General features: G+C 41.8%; 1 protein-coding gene across 1 annotated transcript in view; it reads right to left on the reverse strand.

Moving 5' to 3' along the window:
- LOC149443193 (tRNA-dihydrouridine(20) synthase [NAD(P)+]-like) overlaps positions 1–16,065 on the reverse strand; it is a 484,600-nt gene that overhangs the window by 131,537 nt on the left and 336,998 nt on the right. Inside the window, exon 7 of the mRNA XM_089655785.1 lies at positions 5,150–5,197. Coding sequence (XP_089511911.1) covers positions 5,150–5,197 — 48 coding nt within the window. The remainder of the gene's footprint in view (positions 1–5,149; positions 5,198–16,065) is intronic.

Below are 16,065 nucleotides of genomic sequence, written 5' to 3' on the forward strand. Positions count from 1 at the left end.
CTTCACCAGTCTCTTAAATATCCCCATGAAACAGTTATTAAATAATATGATTTTAGACCATGACAAGCAAAGGATTTGGTAGACATTAGTTGCCCATTTCGCTGTAAGGCCTTATTTCATGGCTTGTAGTTTCTTCAGTATATCACACCAAGTTCTTGAGTATTGCATGACCAGCTGATATCACAGTCCAGTCCTGTGTTTGACTTTGTTAGGAGTCATCTTTCACCATCTCACTGGAAGTAATGCTTGGTCCACTGAAAGGAATTGCTCAAATCCACATAAATCCAGGATTTTCTTCATTCAAGGCTCAGGGGTTTTAATTTTTAATGATGAAATGTTTGGTTATAGCAATCTTCATCACAAATACAAAATTAAACTTCAACGAGCAGTGATTTGCTTTCATCATTTTGCTGTAGGCCGATCCCATATTGCCTTCAATAAAACAGTTACTGTGACCAAGCAGTACGTAATTCCATCCTAAGATGGTTTAGATAGTATCAGCTTGATATTAAAGCTTATCAGATCATCTGTCCAGACACATCAGCAGCAGTAGGAATTCTTGCCAGTATCTTCGCCATGAAAGTAGAAAGTGCTTTACATCCATATATGTCATAGCCTTCAGCATATTATAAATAACTGATACGATAAAATTCAAATTCTGACTGGAATGACATATTTCACTCACCCCTCTTATAAATTTAGATAAAGCCACCCAAAGTATTTATATCCTCAACTTATCCTACCCATCCTGAGCATCAGTGTGCAAACACTGGGACACCCAATACGTTATGCTATGCAAATCCATTGTGTAGCATCTCACCTCAGGAATTACATATTTACAAACGGTTTTAAAATGAATTTCAGGTTTAAATGCCTCTCTCTGGTTTTAAGATAAAGATCAAGAGATGAAAGATAATGAAAATAAGAAATAAGATAATAGAAAAAAAAAGTAGGATGGTGGCATAGAAAAATCACAACGTAAAGTTTGGTGCTTGATAAATACTTTGAGAGTCCATTATTTTAAAGTCTTTGTCATTCATTGTATGGTGATAACACAAAATAGCTTTTCAGGGCATTCTGGTCTCCCCCACAAGCCAACAGGTTCAGGAGACTTCTGTGCTTCTGTAATTTACTTGTAAAATGAGTATTTCTGATCACACAGATTAACACCTCCAACATCTGAAAGACAATAAATCCTCAAACAAAGGTTCATTAGCCAAGTCCTTAAACATTGTGTTTGAAGATAAGACAAGGTACTATTTAAATTTTTACAGTTTCAAGCTGATTCACCCCCACTGTGAGAAAGGTCTAATTTGCATCCAAAGACAGATCTGAAGGACCCCCCCTCCCCACCTCCTGCTGTCCCTGTATTTATAGCATCTTCTAATCTACTCCCTTGTTTCAATAATATGTCCCGTTCTACCCTCATTTAATCATATTCATTTTTCCTATGGTCATATTCCTGTTTTAAGAAAGAAAATGGTATCAAGGTCTTGGACTTTTGCTTATTATTTTGAGTAGCTTTGTTTTGCACATTAAGACCGCAAGTCTTTAACCTGGTAAATCCTTCCTGACAGTTTAGACCCTCTGATCGTTATGTTCGGCATTAGTCCTAAACAATGTGGCTCCATCAACTTTTACAGCCTTCCTTTTTTATTTTCTCCATAAATTATCTGCTCTTAATAAAATGTCATTTAAATGAGTATTTGAAGTAGCCAATAAAATATTTTCATGGATATCCTCACGCAAAGCACCTAAAACCGTACTCCTGTGTATCAAGCCTCCACTCTCAAATGAAGCATTTTACCAACCAATATTTACATGATAGTAGCTATCCTATGTGACAATTCATAGGGAGATTTATTCAGCATATGTTTGAACCTCCCATGAACAGGGATTGTATGCCATACAATACAATGCAATACAATAATTACAGTAATACATCTCTTGTCATTAGAGGTTGAATACAGATCTGTTTAATTCTAAACCAAAAGAGCATGCCCTATAGCAGGGCTTGAAAAAGCCGCTCGCCCAATGCGAGGGAAATCCTTGTGTGGCGAGCACAGATAGAGCGGCTCCACCTGCGCCCCAAGCCTCATTGTAAAGCCGAGTTCCGGTCTCCAACTTCTTCTTCGGCACGACCATTACACTGGCAGCGCCGCTGAAGGGACAGGTGCAGGAGAGGTCCTCTCTCCTCCACTGAGAGGAGACACCCGCTCTCCACTGCCGCGGGGGGACTCGAAGAGAGGTCCGCTCTCCCCCGCCGCAGGGGAAACGAGAGATATTATTTCTCTCCAATTTCATAATTCTTAATTTCAATCTCACATTTTCCTCTGACAATTCATCACAAAGCTTCGATTTCTTGGTCAATGCTTCTTCAATAGTAACTGCATGCAATTTTAAATTTGCAGTCCCAGTTTCTGATTGGTTATTTAATATCCCACAGTTGCTACCATCAACTGCATTCTGTAACTGAGCAATTTCATTGTCTTTACCCATCACAAAATTTTCTAAACTTAAAAAGCAAGACAACAAGCCCTACAAAATAAAACCTTTTCTCTTACTTTCTGAAATGTTGCTATCAAAATATTTTTCTCTAAAAATTCCCTCATTAAAGTCCACGTCTGCTTAAATTTTTCTGGAGTTTCATAAGGACCACCATTTAATTTAATATATTCTAACACCCATCTGTTAACTCTGTCAGAACTGACACTAGCATCAAACTTTGAAACCATTTTGACTATATAGATAATACTGAAAGCAAAGGAAATATTTTACTCACCGCAAGTGATGCTCAGACTTGGAGTTACTTCCTCTGTGTCCATTTCAGGTCTTCTGGTCCACGGCACACCCTTTGGTTCTATTTTCAAGTCTCCAGATAATTCTGGGGTTCCAAAACTTCTTCAAATTATGGATCAGACTGCTAAGTCACAAGCAGATTTTGGAGTCACAGCACAGCTTCTGGGTCCACCACACAGGACTGTTGTCATCACAGACTTCTCTTACTAAATCCGAAAATGCTCTTCTGGTCACTTGGACGGCACCAATCTGTTGTCTTATAGCCAATGAAGAAAATCCTTCTAGCTGATAATATAGGTTGGTTTGTTGGGTATTGGTTTGTGAATCGATTCTAAATAGAAACAATTCAAGTGGGGGCATGTAGGGTATTGTAAATATATATGCAGTTTAGGAAATATCTGGGCAACTTTGATTAGAATTTATGACTGCAGGTGTCCAAGGTCAAAAGGCAATACCTGTCACCCAGAAGATCAAAGTAACTGGCAACTAAAAGTGGCCAATCAGAGTGCTTGTCATTTTACTGAATGGGGAAAATGTGTATATTAGGGAAGGTTATTCTGGTTAAGTTATGACAGGAGAAAGTGGGTCCTCTGAAGGTTTTTGAGAATTGCATGAATATTCTAAGTATCCTGCAATCTGACTTATTTGTACCTCTGTCAGATGGTTATGGATTGTTTCTGAGTCCATTAAATCTCTTTCTGGAGAAGAAATGTTGGATTTGTTGCTGTGGAAAAATACATTTATAAATACACTCGTCACCCTTGTGATATAAGACAAAAGCCAGAGCTGCCTTCTTTCCCCTAGCCTGTTAGCCCTGGGCCTAGAGCCCCTGGCAATTTTGGTCAGGGAATCTCAGCGGTTTGAGGGCAGTGGATTTGGGCCTTGGAGGAGAAATTGTCCTTTTAAGCGGACGGTGCCCTGCTCTATTTGAATGATGCAGGTCACTCACTCTTGGCGACCTTGGACATTTTTGATACATTTAGGATTTTTTTCTTGAATACGTATTAACTGGTCCAAGTCCATTCTTTTCCCACTAGACGATCAGGACTGGTCGTTGGGCCACCCCTCTCTTTTGAGGTGGGTGGTTGAGTTTCACTACTTGCTACCTTTACTCTCGCTGCACCGGGGATGGTGTGCCTTGTGGTGTAGTCTCCTGCTAATTCGTTTGGGGAGTATAAACCTCCTTAAGATGATGATTTTGCCCAAATTTAACTATATTTTTAGGAATTGTCTGGTTTGGATTCCTAGTTCTTTGTATCGGGCTATAGACCACTATGTCAGTTACTTTATCTGGAATGGCACACTTCCCCGACTGGTGAAATTTTCTTTACTCCCATAAAATTGAGTGCTTGTAGGACCTCTGGAAGGCCTCTTTATATAGGAAGGATTGGGAGGAGTGTATTCAGCATTGTCCTAAATTAGTAATTTCCTCTAAAAACAAGTTGATACAGAATAAATTCTTGCATATACTATACTCCATAGAAGACTCCATAGAATTTACCTGAACTATGACCCTGTATGCCCACATTGTCGCATTCACCGAAGCTCCTATTTTCATGTTTTGGGACTGCCCTAAGCTGTCCTCATTCTGGTCAGATGTTTTTGAGCTCATTAATTATAGGACACAGTTAACTCTTCAAATCTCCCTGGCATTGGCTTTGCTTTGGAACCATGAGGACACCCAGCAGTCTCATCATGCCAAACTGTTGATCTCCTACTTGTTGTATTATGCTAAAAAGGAAATTCTATGTAAATGGACCTCCACTGCTCTTTCTATTGTGTTGACTTGGGAGGCCATGGTGAATGCAGCATTGCCACTGTAAAAACTGATCAATTGTGGCTGACCTTGGAAGTATAAGATTTGGCTTCCATGGACTTCCTAGTAGATGGCTGTACTGTGCAGGAACTGGTTATGTCTTCTATGGCATGAGAACGATTTGTCCCTTTGTTACTCCCCTCCTTTTTGTTATGTACTCTTGGATAATAAACCTTGTTGTATATCGATGTTTTGACCATTGTATTTTACCATGGCAGACTGTTTTACTGCCATGTCATGTTTTAATTTTACGGCTTCAAAAAAGCAATCCTGTCTGGTAGAAAAAGGTTCCACTTCAATGCCATGATATGTACCATAAACCTGGAATGCATCTTTTTTATCCTCTCTAAAATTTGGGGTCCAATTTTTAACAGGGTTGACTCAAAACAAAATACTGTGGATTTCTGATGTAGGACATCGTCTAAATCTACATAATAGCAACTTTAAACAAACCAAAGGATGTTAATAAATCTAAAAAAACTGTAGACTTTTTTTGTTCAGAGAAGAGTCCTTCTATGAACACTGTGGACTTACCGCCTCAATATTCTCAGGACTTGACAGAAGCGCTGCACCCATGCCACCCTAAAACAATACATAATAATTAATAGTTAAAATATTAATAAAGGGACATATAGCATAAATTCCAACTCCAATAAAAGAAACCCTACCTTGCACTACAAGGGTTAACTACTCATTTAGCCTGGAGGATTATAGGATAGGTATCTTGTGGATAGGTCATCACCTACCATACAGAGACACTATTCCCTGTATGGTATTCTTGGGAGGCTGGAAAACATACCAGAGGTGGTCACAGCTTGCAGAGCAGCTGTTAGCAACTGGTTATAGCAGTGGAGTGAGCCCGCTGGAGAGAGAAATAAGGTAAGCATTTACACCTTAATACTCCTCCACTAGGCTAAAGTTAGAAGGGGACCACTGCAAGGAAGATGCATCAGTGCTGCCAATCAGTGACACCAATCAGTGCGCATCAGTGTCCGTCAGTGCCGCCTATCAGCACCCGTCAGTGCTGCCTATCAGTGCCATATATGAGTGCAGCCTTTACGTGCCCATCAGTGCCACCTACCAGTGCCTCCCCATCAGTGCCCATCAGTGCAGCCTATCAGTGCCCATCAGTGCAGCCTCATTAGCGCACATCAGTGAAGGAGAAAAATCACTTATTTACAAAATTTTATAACAGAAACAAAAAAAAAACCTTTTTTTTCAAAATTTTCATTTGTTTTTGGTTTGTTTAGCAAAAAAATTAAAAACCCAGAGGTGAATAAATACCACCAAAAGAAAGCTCTGTCTCAAAAAAATGCTACAAATTTCATATGGGTACAGTGTTGCATGACTGCGCAATTGTCATTCAAAGTGCGACAGCGCTGAAAGCTGAATATTGGCCTGGGCAATAAGGGGATATAACTGCCCTGTAGACAAGTGGTTAAATAGAAATACAATCAAATCTGGAAAGCATAATTCTGAAGAAATTCTATACTGCATTTGGAGGAGTTCTTAAATACTAGAAAGTTGATTAGTAAATCCCTTGGTTAATTAGACCTAAAATATTATATTTTACCACACACCGCTTATTGACATAGTTATCCTGGTATTAAACCCAAAAACAAAAATGTATTAAATTGCAGCTTACCAATTCTTAGATGTGGTGGCTGCATTTGTTTTCTTTTATTCTTTTTTTCCCCTTTATCTTCACCTGGTGATTTATGCAGTATGTCTCTTATTTTTCACCTTACTTTAGCAAACCAAGCTGTCCAGACAAAGTAGTTCAAGGGTTGAGACAGTCCATCTAAAACTGACAGGGCTAATGCAATAGTCAGCTTTTCACTTATGTAAAACATTTTTCTCCCAAAAGGGAAAAAAAAGATTTATGTAATTAAGTATTTACTGGAATTCCGCTTCAATCTGAGGTGTGTATCCATCAGTCAAAGATGTGGAGGTGGAACACTTGCTGATTTTTTGCTCCCAAATTGTTCCGATGTTTGGGTGCAGGATTTTACTTCAAATCCTCCTCTTTTCCCACAAGCCATACAGTGAGGAACAGAAGTATTTGAACACCCTGCGATTTTGCAAGTTCTCCCACTTAGAAATCATGGAGGAGTCTGAAATTCACATTGTAGGTGCATTCCCACTCTGAGAGACAGAATTAAAAAAAATAAAAAATAAAGAGAGGAAATCACATTGTATGATTTTTAAAGAATTTGTTTGTCTTGCACTGCTGAACATACGTATTTCAACAACTGAGAAAATCAGTGTTAAGATTTGGTAGAGAAGCTTTTGTTTGCAATTAGAGGTCAAAGGTTTCCTGTAGTTCTTGACCAGGTTTGCACACACTGCAACAGGGATTTTGGCCCACTCCTCCACACAGATCTCCTCTAGATCTGTCAGGTTTCGGGACTGTCGCTGAGCAACACAGAGTTTCAGCTCCCTCCAAAAATGTTCTATTGGATTTAGGTCTGGAGACTGGCTAGGCCACTCCAGAACCTTGATATGTTTCTTACTGAGCCAATCCTTGGTTATCCTGGCGTTGTCATGTTGGAAGACCCAGCCACGACCCATCTTCAATGCTCTGACTGAGGGAAGGAGGTTGTTGCTCAAAATCTCACAATAAATGGCCCCATTCATCCTCTCCTTAATACAATGCAGTCATCCTGTCCCCGTCGCAGAAAAGCACCACCAAAGCATGATGTTACCACCCCATGCTTCCCAGTAGGGATGGTGTTCTTGGGATGCAACTCATCCTTTTTCCTCCAAACACGACAAGTAAAGTTTAGACCAAAAAGTTCTACTTTGGTGTCATCTGACCACATGACTTTCTCCCATGCCTCCTCTGGATCATCCAGATGGTCATTGCAAACTTCAGACGGGCCTGGACATATGATGACTTTAGCAGGGGAACCTTCCGTGCAATGCATGATTTGAAATCATGACGGCGTAGTGTTCTACCGACAGTGACCTTTGAAACTGTGGTCCCAGCTCTCTTCATGTCATTGACCAGCTCCTCCATTGTAGTTCTGGGCTGATTCCTCACCTTTATCATCAGTGATACCCCAAGAGGTGAGATCTTGCATGGAGCCCCAATCCGAGGAAGACTGACAGTCGTCTGTAGCCTCTTCCATTTTCTAACAATTGCTCCAACAGTTGATTTATTTTCACCAAGCTGCTTGGCAATTGCCCCGTAGCCCTTTTCAGCCTTGTGGAGGTCCACAATTTTGTGTCTGGTGTCTTTTGACAATTCTTTGGTCTTGCCCATGGTAGTAGTTGGCGTCTGACTGGCTGTGGGGTGGACAGGTGTTTTAAAGAGCTCAGACAGGTGCTACGAAGTTAGATTAATGAGTGGAGTAGAGGTGGACTTTTTAAAGGCACAGTAACAGGTCTTTGAGAGCCAGAATTCTTGCTGTTTCTTAGGTGTTCAAATACTTATGTTCAGCAGTGCAAGACAAATAAATTCTTTAAAAATCATACAATGTGATTTCCTGATTTTTTTTTTTTAATTCTGTCTCTCAGAGTTGGAATGCACCCACAATTTGAATTTCAGACCCCTCCATGATTTCGAAGAACTTGCAAAATCGCAGGGTGTTCAAATACTTCTGTTCCTCACTGTACATGGGCTTGAATCACAGTAAGTAATTGTTCCCATTCCTATTCAAGATAGTTTCAAGGGATTTTATTCCATCTTTTTCACCACTATGTCCAAGTTGTTCTGTACTTCAAGGTTCAAAAGGTCATTGATAATTCATTTGGAAGTGCCCTCTTCTCAACCAAGAAAATCCCTGGCCTCAAAAGATATTTGAGATGCATGTCTTAAAATAACCAATTTTCTTGCCATCATCAATTTCTGTGCTTTGCACAGGGATTCCCAGTTCTTTAGTTAGACAAAAGTATTATAAAGTGAAAAAAATGCTACACTACATGAACAAAATTGCACAATTCCTATATATCATAAGCAAAGTAAAAAATGAAATAAAAAAAAACTATATATATATATAAAAAAAATCTATAAAAAACAAGGACCACACAAAAAATAAAAGATATAAAGTATAAATCAGCCAAAAGTAATTCAAAAACTCAAGTCCAATCAATAAAGTGTTCTTCTGTGAACCCTCCTTTGGATAACGAAAAGTGTTTGCAGCTGTCACAAATTCCCGTGCAAAAACATCTTCTACCATATATCTGCTCACATTATACAATGTTATGGTCTAACTGCACTTTTGTTCCCATTTCGACTCCGAAGATCAGCTTGCTGTATGAGGACTCCAAAGTATGCTCTCTCCTGATAAACATCTTGGTGTCAGCCGTATTTCTCATTGAAAGAACTCAACATAGTGCTTTATCCTTTTAAACTTTTATTCAGCAATTAAATATAAGAAATGCACTCACGTTCAGTAGCTGTATAATGCACCAAGTATGATGAACATCCAGTGATGTACTGATTAGGCACAAGATGGCAGTGTCAAGGATCCGGATATGACCAGAGATGTGTGGACTGACACAGGGAATAACAGGCTTCAGGAGTAATGTAATAATATAGTTTATTTGTGCAACACACCAATATACAAAACGCACCGTGCAAGTAAAAAACAAATAATCTGAATCCTTCACCCAATATATACAGAACAAAAGAGTAGTCAGGGCTAGCCAGGGTTATACACAGTTGATCAAGCATGGGGTACAGAGAGGCAGACAGGACACGGAGCAGATCACAGGAACAGGAACGGGGAGCAGGTTCAGGAAAACAGGTTATCACAGGCACATGGGAACAATACACCAAGGCACTGATTGCAGGCCTGGTTACTGCTTAAATACACCTCCTGCAATCAGCCTCAGGTGATGGCTTGATTGCAGGAGATGAGATCCTGGCAGCTGAAAAGCAACCCGCTGGCAAGAACTGGTACTGCAGCCCATCAGCAGCGGTGAGTCCTTTCCTAACAGTACCCCCCCCCCTTTAAGGAGCGGCCTCAGGACACTCCAAACAGTCCTTAGTGGGCAAAATGTTCTACCGCCCGGGTCAGATAACTGGTTGGATATCCCACTGCCGGAGTCAAGCGACTGGCTGGGTTTCCTGCTGGGAGACTTATCTTTATGTAGGAGAACACAGGAAGGCAGGTTGCAGGACACAGGTTCTCCAGAAGCAGGCTGGGAATCGGGTATCGGCCAGTTTAGCTGGACAGCAGCGGGCGGAGGCACCACAGGCTGGGCAGCAAGCGGAGGCTGGGCAGCAGGCACCGGGTCATCAGGCTGGGCAGCAGGCACTGGGTCATCAGGCTGGGCAGCAGGCACCGGGTCATCAGGCTGGGCAGCAGGCACATCAGGCTGGGCAGCGGGCACATCAGGCTGCAGAGCGGGAACCGGGTCATCAGGCTGGGCAGCGGGCACCAGGTCATCAGGCTGGGCAGTGGGCACCGGGTCATCAGGCTGGGCAGTGGGCACCGGGTCATCAGGCCGGATGGCAGTTATCGGTTCCTCAGGCTGCATAGCGGGCAGCGGATCATCAGGCTGGGCAGCGGGCAAAGGGTCATCAGGCTGGGCAGCGCATCATCAGGCTGGGCAGCGGGTCCTCAGGCCGGATGGCAGTTATCTGTTCCTCAGGCTGCATAGCGGGCACCGGGTCGTCAAGCTGAGCAGCGGGCACTGGGTCATCAGGCTGGGCAGCGGGCACTGGGTCATCAGGCTGCGCAGCGGGCACCGGGTCGTCAGGCTGGGCAGCGGGCACCGGGTCGTCAGGCTGGGCAGCGGGCACCGGGTCGTCAGGCAGGATAGCAGGCACCGGGGCATCCGGCTGGGCAACAAGCATTGGGTCATCCGGCTGGGCGACAAGCATCGGGTCATCCGGCTGGATAATAGGCATCGGATCATCCGGCTGAATAGCAGGCACCGGGTCATCAGGCAGGATAGCAGGCACCGGGTCATCAGGCAGGATAGCAGGCACCGGGTCATCAGGCGGGATAACAGAAGGCGGGTTCTCAGACAGCAGGTTGGCCGATTTGGATACTGGCAGAATGGTACAGGTTGGAAAGAATTTTCGCTTCTTCTTGGGTTTAGTTACTGAAGCACTGCAAGTAAATGCAAGGCTGTAAACGGAGGGAGCAGCTAACGAAAAAGAAAAGAGCTAAAGAATGGAACAGAGAAGGGAGCAGTTGCTACAGAGGACTTCTTAAAGGGGTTAAAGGCAGGTTAGGTGCAGCGAGTGGGAACAGGGTACTGACATGTGATTGATAGCAAGGTACACTGGGCTATAACTGGGGGTGCCGTCGGGAATGCAGGAATAGAGCTTTGAGAAAATGGATTAGAAGCAAGACTGGGTTCTTGCAAGCTGACTGAGGCTGGATGTAACAAATCTGACCATGTCTGTAGTACTGGTTTAACAAAGCTCAGCTTACACCTAGCCTGTTTGACCAAAGACTGCACTGCATTTATCCAATCAACAAGCACATGTTGTGAACATGCTGAATAATGCTCAAAGAAACAATCCGGATCATCCTCCAACAACCATACCAGTGACTCTGCTTGTTCTGTATCGAATGGCGGAGAAAAGTCATCCCTGCTTTCAGGGGTACTGGACAGAGCCAATTCAGCACAAGCCTGAATCAATGGCTGCACCTCAGAAAACACCATACCCTGATCTACTACAGAATGAGCAACCTGCATACACTCTAGCAGCTGATCCCTGGCCCACTCCTTCAGAATCCTATAGCAGTATACCCTGTCTTCTATTGCTAGCAGAGACAAGTACACAACCTCCTCAGGATGCATTCTTCACAAATAACAAGCCAAGATGGCTTCCCTGTGCAGGCACTTCTGGTCAGGACTGGCCTTGGTGTTATGTCAAGGATCCAGATATGACCAGAGACGTGTGGACTGACACAGGAAATAGCAGGTTTCAGGAGTAATGTAATAATATAGTTTATTTGTGCAACACACCAATATACAAAACGCACCATGCAAGTAAAAACCAAATAATCAGAATCCTTCACACAATATATACAGAACAAAAGAGTAGTCAGGGCTAGCCAGGGTCATACACAGTTGATCAAGCATGGGGTACAGAGAGGCAGACAGGACACGGAGCAGATCACAGGAACAGGAGCAGGTTCAGGAAAACAGATTATCACAGGCACATGGGAACAATACACCAAGGCACTGATTGCAGGCCTAGTTACTGCTTAAATACACCTCCTGCAATCAGCCTCAGGTGATAGCTTGATTGCAGGAGGTGAGATGCTGACTGCTGAAAAGCACCCGCTGGCAAGAACTGGTACTGCAGCCCATCAGCACCAGCAGCGGTGAGTCCTTTCCTGACAGGCAGTATCATCTCAGGAGCAGAGTCCTGTACAGGCTCAAAACAGAGACCATACTAATGTAATGTAAGGCCTAAAGCAGGGGCCCTCTAAGTAAATGCAATTTCCTGCTATAATCCAATTTACTTAGAGGGCCCGTGCTTTGTCTTGCTGCCGAAATGATACTGCCATCTTGTTCCTAATCAGTACATCACTGGATGTTCATCATACCTGTTGCATTATTCACCTACTGAACGTGAGTGCATTTCTTATGTTTAAATTGATGAATAAAAGGATAAAGCACTATGTTGAGTTCTTTTTAACCACTTGCCCTCTAGAAGATTTACCACCCTTAATGACAAGGCCTCTTTTTGCTACTCGGCGCTGCGCTAATTTAACTGATAATTGTGCGCTCATGCAATGCTGTACCTAAACAAAATTTATGTCCTTTTTTTTACACAAATAGAGCTTTCTTTTGGTGGTATTTGATCACCTGTGCGCTTTTTGTTTTTCTCACTATAAACAAAAAAAGACCAAAAATGTGGAAGAAAAACTATATTTATTTACTTCCGGCTATAAAAAAATATATAGTAAACTGAAAGTTAGTTATAAATTTAGGCCAAAATGTATTGTGCTACATATTATTGGTAAAAAGAAATCCCAAAAAGAATATATTGATTGATTTGTGTGAACTTTATAGCATCTACAAACTATGGTATAGATAATGCAATTAATGCCATTTGTTTTTGCTATACAGCACTGCACTAGTTTAACTGACAATTGCGTAGTCATGCAATACGGTACATACATGAAATGTATGTCCTTTTTTTCACATAAATAGAGCTTTCTTTTGGTCGTATTTCATCACCTGTGCGCTTTTTATTTTTGGTGCTATAAACAAAAAAATTTTGAGACAAAAAGAAATTTGAAAAAAAAAAACAACATTTTCTCATTTTTGTCATAAAAAATATCCAAAAAAAACTAAAATGTAGTTATAAATTTAGACCAAAATGTATTCTGCTACATGTTTTTTGTTAAAAAAATCCCAATAAGTGTATATTTATTGCTTTGTGTGAAAGTTATAGCATCTACAAACTATGGTATAGATAATGGAATTTGCACAGCTTTTGCTTTCAGACTGCCCATCACATTTCTTGAAGTGCTAAAATACCAGAATAGTACAAAACCCCAAATTACCCCTTTTCGGAAAGTAGACACCCTAAGCTATCTGCTGAGAGGCATATTGAGTCCATGGAAGATTTATTTTTTCCCCACACGTTTCTGGAAAATGACAAAAATATATATATTTTTTTTTACAAAACGTTGTCATTTAAATTATATATTTCTCACACAAGCCATGGGTATATGTGGAATTACACCCCAAAATACACTCTGCTACCTCTACCGAATATGGGGCTACTACATGTGTGAGACTTTTTGAGAGCCTAGCCACATACAGGAGCCTGAAACCCAATGACCACTTTGTAACCTCCTCATTTCACTTCCTCACTACCTATCACAGTTTCGAAGGCCCTGAAATGCGAGTGTCAGGGATCCCCGCTGCGATGGGCTCGGCGCAGGCGCAGTGCACCGCCCTGTGTCAGAATGCGGGCACTGAGACCTGGACGTCCGCAGCGAGGGATCGCGGTCACGCGCGTGGCACCAATGGCAGCACAGGGCAGGATATTTAAATGGCCCTGAGCTGTCATTCAGTGCCTTCTGGTCTTCCCTTGTATCCTGTATCTGCGATCCTGTTCTAAGTAAGTTACTGACCCGGATTGTACCTGACCTTGTTGCCTTCTCTTGCCCAGACCCTTGCTTTGCCTGACCTCTCTCCTGAATGCCCCCGTTTGGATCTGACCTTCCGTTGCTGACCTGGCGTGTGACCCGACTACTCTCTGCCCGCTGCCTTGTACTGCTCCATCCCCACTGTTACCGACCCGGCCCGTTTGACCTTGCACTTGCTCAGCCATCCATCCCGACGGGATCACCCGATCTCCTCACATCAGGCTCTTCCCTGTGGGAGCCCCTGGCGAATACTGCTACCACTGACAGGTGTGCTCAGTAGCCACGACCTGGTCTCGGGGTACTTCAAGTCTATCCCCACCATCAGGGGCTCTGGTGAACACGTACCCCGGGGACGTCTGGCCAGTGGAGTGCTAGTGGTACCGCCAGGTGGTCCCTTACAGCGAGGATAGCGCCAACCCCCCCACCCCCAAATTACCATTTTTTGAAAAGCAGACACCCCAAGGAATTTAAAAAAAGGCATGGTAAGTATTTTGCAGATCTTATTTATTCTCACAAGGTTTTGAAATATAAAAAAAGAAATAAAAAAAATGTTTTTGTTTTTTTCTTAAATTTTCAAAAACTTGTGATAACAAACGAGATCTGCAAAATACTCACCATGCCTCTGATCAAATTCCATGGGATGTCTACTTTCCAAAAAGTGGTCATTTGGGGGGGTTTGGTGCTATTCTGGCATTTCAGGGCCTCGGAAACTGTGATAGATAGTCAGGAAGTGTAATGAGGAAATAAAGCCCTTTAAAAGCCTGATGGTGCTTATTGGATTTTGGGGTTCTGTACTTGGTTAGACTGCCAAAACGTCTCTCACATGTGGTACCCACATACTCGGGAGACATAGCAGAATTTATTTTGGGAAGTAATTCCACATATACCCACGGCATGTTTGAGCAATAAATCATTTAACCACTTGAGCTCCTGAGGATTTACCCCCCTTAATGACCAGGCCTCTTATTGCTACTCGGCACTGCACTAATTCAACTGATAATTGTGCGGTCATGCAATGCTGCACCTAAACAAAATTTATGTCCTTTTTTTAACACAAATAGAGAATTCTTTTGGTGGTATTTGATCACCTGTGCACTTTTTATTTTTGGCGCTATAACCAGAAAAAGTTTGAAGGAAAACATTTTTTTTTTAAAAAAACAATATTTTCTCATTTTGGTCATAAAAAAATATCTAAAAAAACTAAAATTTCGGCATAAATTTAGGCCAAAATGTATTCTGCTACATGTTTTTGGTTAAAAAAATCCCAATAAGTGTATATTGATTGCTTTTTGTGAAAGTTATAGCGTCCACAAACTATGGTATAGATAATGGAATTTACATAGCTTTTACTTTCTGACTGCCCATAACATTTCTTGAGGTGCTAAAATACCAGGATAGTACAACCACCCTCAAATGACCCCTTTTCGGATATTAGACACCCTAAGCTATCTGCTGAAAGGCGTATTGAGTCCATGGAAGATTTTTTTTTTCCACAAGTTTCTGGAAAATGACAAACTTTTTTTTGTTTTATTTACACGAAGTTGTCATTTAAATTATTTATTTCTCGCACAAGCCATGGGTATATGTGGAATTACACCCCAAAAAACATTCTGCTACTTCTACTGAGTATGGGGATACCACATGTGTGAGACTTTTTGGGAGCCTAGCCACATACAGGAGCCTGAAATCCAATGACCACCTTGAAAGCCTGAAGGTGCGTAACTTCCTCATTACACTTCCTCACTACCTATTACAGTTTCAAAGGCCCAAACATGCCAGGATAGCCCCAAACCCCCCCCCCCAAATTACCCCTTTCTGGAAAGTAGACACCCCAAGGAATTTAAAAAGAGGCATGGTGAGTATTTTGCAGATCTCATTTTTTCTCACAAGGTTTTGAAATATAAAAAAAAAATATGTTTTTGTTTTTTTTCTTCATTTTCCAAAAACTTGTGGCAACAAATGAGATCTGCAAAATACTTACCATGCTTTTCATCAAATTCCTTGGGGCGTCTACTTTCCAAAAAGGGGTAATTTGGGGGGGGTTAGATGCTATTCTGGCATTTCAGGGCCTCCAAAACTGTGATAGGTAGTCTGGAAGTGTAATGTGGAAATAATGCCCTTTAAAAGCCTGAAGGAGCTTATTGGATTTTGGGGTCCTGTACTTGGCTAGACTGCCAAAAAGTCTCTCACAGGTGGTACCCCCATACTCGGGAGAAGTAGCAAAATGTATTTTGGGGAGTAATTCCAAATATACCCATGGCATGTGTGAGCAGTAAATCATTTAAGTGACAATTTTGTGTAAAAAAAAAAAAATATTTATTTTTGTCATTTTCCAAAAACTTGTCTTAAAAAAATTAATTCTTCTATTGAATC

The sequence above is a fragment of the Staurois parvus genome, unplaced genomic scaffold (genome assembly GCF_062004578.1).
Source record: "Staurois parvus isolate SC_StPar_1 unplaced genomic scaffold, SC_StPar_1.0 ptg000871l, whole genome shotgun sequence".
Classification (NCBI taxonomy): domain Eukaryota; kingdom Metazoa; phylum Chordata; class Amphibia; order Anura; family Ranidae; genus Staurois; species Staurois parvus.